The sequence below is a fragment of the Cibotium barometz genome, chromosome 41 (assembly GCF_041138505.1).
Source record: "Cibotium barometz isolate CiBa-2024 chromosome 41, ASM4113850v1, whole genome shotgun sequence".
Classification (NCBI taxonomy): domain Eukaryota; kingdom Viridiplantae; phylum Streptophyta; class Polypodiopsida; order Cyatheales; family Cibotiaceae; genus Cibotium; species Cibotium barometz.
The window spans coordinates 26094926-26100768 of NC_141086.1; the positions used below are offsets into that span (position 1 = coordinate 26094926).

The 5843-nt window shown below is 37.1% G+C and overlaps 1 protein-coding gene across 1 annotated transcript; it reads right to left on the reverse strand.

Moving 5' to 3' along the window:
• Positions 1-247: 247 nt before the first annotated feature.
• On the reverse strand, positions 248-3300 carry LOC147614810 (uncharacterized). Its single transcript, XM_086779784.1, has 3 exons — positions 3132-3300; positions 1213-1342; positions 248-1130 (listed from the first exon to the last, which is right to left on the reverse strand). Exons 1-3 carry the CDS (start codon positions 3277-3279, stop codon positions 329-331), a joined length of 1080 nt encoding a protein of 359 aa, XP_086635910.1. The 5' UTR covers positions 3280-3300; the 3' UTR covers positions 248-328.
• Positions 3301-5843: the final 2543 nt, after the last annotated feature.

Here is a 5843-nt window from a genome sequence, read left to right on the forward strand (position 1 = left end):
AACTTTATCTCAAGATAAACAAAAATGTAGCATGAGCTTAAATGTTTTAGAAAGTCACGCTTTGCATATATTATCACCTCTATAATACTTGAGATAATTTATTCTCTACTTAAATTCTACACTTAAGATGCGTAGTCTTAACTTCTAGTATAAATGGACATTACATAAATCTACATCCTTTGTTCTCGTTGAAAGAATAACACGTGTTTCAATGGATTTTTTGTGTAAAGAAAGAACATACTTTAAATTATGCAAAGCCCTCGTATAATGATAAGTTGAGGGATGTTAATTGTGAAAATACAGACTAGGCCTCCAACAAGGGCAAGGACTAGAGATCCATCCATGAGTCAAGGATGCATGTAGAAGTGTTGAAGCTAGTGTTTTTGACATCCTCTAAGAGGAAGTCCTCTTGGGTGAGAAGCGGGGCATTATATTCAACTTGGACATCATTGTCAATGTGGTTGGTCTTTACCCACATTAAATCTGGCATTGCCATCACATCATTAGAAGGTGATGGCAAAGGTGTATGAGAAACATGAGGAAAAGGTTGCAATAGTAGAGGTGGTATTAAGGGAGTTTGAGAATCATGAGTATTCAAGCAAGGCATTATGCTATTTTCAATGTTTTGGTTTAACAGAGAGGGTAGCCCTTGTTGAGTAAAGGGTATGTTGCTAGATGCTAAACTTAGGGGTGTTTGATTCTCTTTTGAGATTGTAGATAATGCCTCATGGAGTTTTTGTAAGTCGGAAAGAGAAAAATCATGTAAGGGTTGCATGAAACTGGTGTTCTTTGTATTGGTTTGCTGTTCTGATATTTCACGTGAGGATGTGTTTGGCTCATCATGCACTCTGGCACAATGGTGGTCAACCTCCCAACCCCCACTCATTAAGCTCTGATTAGCTGCAAGATCTACATTCAATGATTCATTTGAAGTACTCATCTTACTCCGCAGCCAAGAAGTTTCAATTCGCTCTTCTTCATTAAGCTCATGATAATTAGTCATTAAGTGCAAAGAATTATAAGTTAATCTGTTGTGTTTGATCAATCGTCGTTTCTTGATGGTGGAGTTCCAAAAATTCTTAATCTCATTGTCAGTGCGGCCTGGCAAGTAAGATGCTATGCGTGACCATCTGCACATATGACACATATTACCTTAAAAACTCAAATGACTTTAAAAATAAGATATAATTATAAGAGGATTAGTTAGTTAACCTGTTTCCGATAAGGCTTTGAAGGTGGATGATGAGATTCACTTCGTAAGGGTTGAATGTCCCACGCTTAAGATCAGGCCGGAGATAGTTTATCCATCTCAATCTACAGCTCTTCCCGCAACGTTGGAGTCCTGTAGATTTACCATCATCTAATTCGTATTACAACAACTTAGAAAATCATACACATCGCATCAATCTACATCACTCTTATCTTAACAAATTCTTAACAAGGTATAAAGGAAGGCTAGTCAATATAGTACCGTGTCTTAATAGTATATAGTGTTCTTTGTCTAGAGACAATAATGCTTGATTTGTCAAATTACATTGGCAACTCACATCACATGTTAACCGTATTTAATGTAGGTAGGTATGACCGTAAGCACTTGTTTGGGATACTTATGAGCCACATGAGACCCCCCGAGAGTCTAAAGGTTTTGAATCACCAACATCCTTCATTGGATGTCCTTGTTTGCAAAAATGGATGAGAATACTAGCTTGGACTTGCCATTTAAAAAAAACGCTAAAGACTTATTGGATTATTTCTACTCAAAAAGACTCTTATTTAGGGTGGGGAACTAATGGGGGATGAGTGACCAAAGTTGTGGTCTCAAGGACAAGACATAGTTCTAAATCTTCATTTAAAGTTTGGGTGCTAAATATTCTTAGAAAGTCTATCCTTGGGTTGCATAGTGCAAAAAAGTACAAAGTGGAGAACGATTCTTAGAAAGTCTGTCCTTGGGTTGCATAGTGGAGAAAAGTACAAAGTGGAGAACGATTCTTAGAAAGACTGTCCTTGGGTTGCATAGTGCAGAAAAGTTTGTCCTAAGGTTGCCAAGTGGCGAAGAGTACAAAGTCATGTGGATGAATACTTGATTATTCTCAAAGAAAATCTTGACAAGATATTCCTCTCCCTCTCCCTCTCCCTCTCTCTCTCTCAATGGGCAAGGGGCAAATTATGTGATGCATGTGGTTGTTAACTTGTGTCAACAAAGGGGTTGTTAAGGGTTAATAAGGTATAGTTCTGGAGGACAAAGGTAGAGAAGAGAGGGAGGGAAAAGGTGGGGAAGAGCGGGGCCATGGAAACTAGACTTTGTGAAAATCTCAATGTGATTCACCAAAACACAACAATCTCAATGTGAACCAATATCGATTCAAGAAAAACAATCCCAATGTGAACCAAAACACATTACACATAAGATAATATTAACCATACATTGCATTATACACAAATAGATCAGCTAGTGTCTAGCAAAGACAACAATATAATTACACAAAGCCAATATAACGTAAGATATTGACAACAATATGGAATATAGCAAACAAGTGAGGCTAATGCTAAAAATATTACAAAACACATACCCACTGATTTGATGACAAAGCAATATTATTAATCTTTTAAGTTCAAGCGTGATTTGTGTATCATTGAAACTAGAGAAGTGGGGAAGCTGTCATCAAATGGTGCACACATGCATTTTGTAAAGCTGTCATCAGATGCATGCATAAAGACGAGCAACAAAAAATGAAGCATGTTTACTATAAGCTAGTTTTCTCATGGCTAGGTTGGAGCTAGTTTGGGGTAAGCAATCTTGAGGGGATTTTGTGAGTTAAAATGTAGTGTGGGGTTAAGACTTGATTAATTTGAAAAATCATCTACGTTTCGGATATATTTCGGCCGTAGCATTAATTCGATGGAAAAGCTGGCTAATTAGTGAAGATATCCAGTTGCATGGCCGCAGATAGACTGCAAATCCATGCCTACTAGTGAAGATTAGTGAGGTGAATGTTCATAATTAGACGATAGATAATTTATAAATCGATGCGAAGGTTAGTGTAATCAGGATGCAGTAGATAGATAGATAGACTGTTAATGCCCATAATTAGACGATAGATAGTTTATAATGATCAGAATGCACTAATTACCGGCTTGCTGCGGAATCCAGCTCCAGCAGGCGACGCCGTGCTGGCGAATGAAGTGCACGAGCCGCTCGTCTTCCTCCGGAGACCACAACCCTTTCCTTAGCTTCTTCTGGTCTTGACAGCACGTGTGAGAACTTCTATTACGCGGCATCTCTGCACACTAATCACGCTGAAGCTTGCGCGGTCCCTGCGTTCTTTATAATAGTATTGCTCGCGTGCGATCCCCACCTCCTTTAATATATTACTTGACGAAAACAATCACAGCTCAACTGCTTTCATTTATTGGATTCTTTTAGTTTTCCCGTCCCCCTCCCCAAAAGCACAATGGAATCCTTGATGGTAAGAAGTTTCTCCCTTGTGGTGGATCCCATGAGTGTGATGGTGGAATATGAATGCAGTGGTATAATTTACTCTCCCATGTGTGTGATGGTGTAGAAATAGATGAATGCAGTGGTATAATTTACTCTCCAAAAAAGTTACTTTTAGAGTGTCTGGGACAAACTTGTGATGTGTCGCATGGTTAAGACACCCATAATGTATGAATAATAGAAATCCTTGTGGGATGAAGTTACCATGGTATGGTGTCTAGAAGTTTCTCACTTGTGGTAGATCCCATGAGTGTGATGGTGGAATATGAATCTGTAGAAATAGATGAATGCAGTGGTATAATTTACTCGGTATAATCTAGAGTGTCTGGGACAAACTTGTGATGGGTCGCATGGTCCTATGTCCTCCATACGGAGGGAGGGTGGGAGTGTTGTCAATTTATACATACGTAAAACAACAATTTATACATAGGGAGGGAGGATGGGTGGAGGGAGGTGTTGTCAATTTATACATATGTAAAACATCACCTTAGTGTACACATGGGCGTTATTTTAATTTAGCAATGTACATTCAATACACATGCAAGAGGAGATTTAAAAAATAGATATTTTATATAACTTTATTTTGTGGATGTACAACAATTTATATAAAATAGATATTTTATATAAAATAGATATTTTATATAACTTTATTTTGTGGATGTACAACAATTTATATAAAATAGATATTTTATATAAAATAGATATTTTATATAACTTTATTTTGTGGATGTACAACAATTTCAGCTCAAAATCTAAGCAACAAAACAAAGGTAAATAAATTTTCATTAAAAAACATAAATATTGAAAATGGGGTTATTGTAAATACAAGCTGCATATAAGTGCTATATGGGTTTTTTTCAAAGTGACTCCCCATACCTCATGTCTTGTTGCCATGTAGAGGTTTGTACATGGTACAAGAGCCAAGCACTCTATAAAGCTCTTTATTCAAAAAAACAAGAGTGCTCAAGTAAAGGGGCAGTGTTTAGGCACCCACAACATGTGAATGATGGACATGCATTGTGAGATAAAGAAAGTTTGCTGTGTATTAGGTAGCTTCATACGTATCCTCGAAGAAATCGCATAAGTGTGTTATGCGGGAGTATGAATCACTGTAAGAGAATGTCCCACACTAATTTATTGTGAAGTGTGGTGGAAAAAATAAAAATTGATGAAGAAAAAACAAGGCCATGAAAAAGTGGCACAAATTTTAGTATGTGGCATGTCATTTTTTTCAATTTTAGTTGTAGTGTGGGGACATGGCCCACCAAGCCATCCTCATCCCCTTATTGGAAAGAATCCTCCATTATATAAGAGTCAATGTAAAAAATAAGACACTAATCAAATAGTATAAGTATAGATGGGTTGGCGAATGTTTTTATATATGAACCTATAGGTTTTACAAACTTATGGGTTGACGAATTTTTAAATTTTTCTATCTTATATGGTAGTATATAGTGTACTTTTGAAGAATTTGTCTCCAGAACCTACTAAAACTAGAAAATTTTAACGATTTTTGCCTTAAAATAAGTTTCTAGTGAAATACCCTGACAATAAGTTTCTAGTGAAATAGCCTGACAATATGAAAGAGCCCTCTAAAATAGCTCTTGAAAAACACTATTAAGGTGAAAAGGTGACTGGGTGGTAGTTGCAACTTCGCAGGAGCTGCCTTCCATCAAGGTTTACGCCATGATTAAAGCATAGTCGCATGCAGGTGTGGTTTTGGTAAATTAAGGTGGCGACCCTCTCAAGTAGTTGTCTGCGTCAATCTTATAAAGTAGTCCTCTTAGATCATAAGCTGCGTCAATCTTATAATTTTTCGGATTATGCTTAGATTAACAGTAGCGTCTCTCTCTCACTCTCACTCTCTCATGCCAAACCCTTTGCACGGATTTGGGGCCAACAAACTTGAAAAGGATTTTCCACCGAAACGCCAACAACACTCCGTATTGTCATATGCGCCAACTCCTAATTATTGTCATATATCTGCGCAGTGCTTTTCAAGTCCTAATTATTATTCATTGCTCAAATTTTTAAATTTATACTGAAAATAGTCTTTTGATTAAAGAACCCAAACTTTACATTTTATAGGCTTGTTTAGTATATTGGCCTTTGTTTACAGCCCCTTTTGTATGTAGTTGTATATAACCTTTGCTTTTATGTCTATCCAGCACAAGAAAAGGGGGAGGGGACTAAGCGTCACTCCAAACGTCTCTCGTAAATATGAAACTTGGGAGTGTCGGACAATATTACAAGTGATATATCTGACACGTTGATAAAACGAGCAAACTTCACTAAACTAAAACTAAACTAGACTCTTTAGGGCATCCCCACTCTTTAGCTGGCTCTT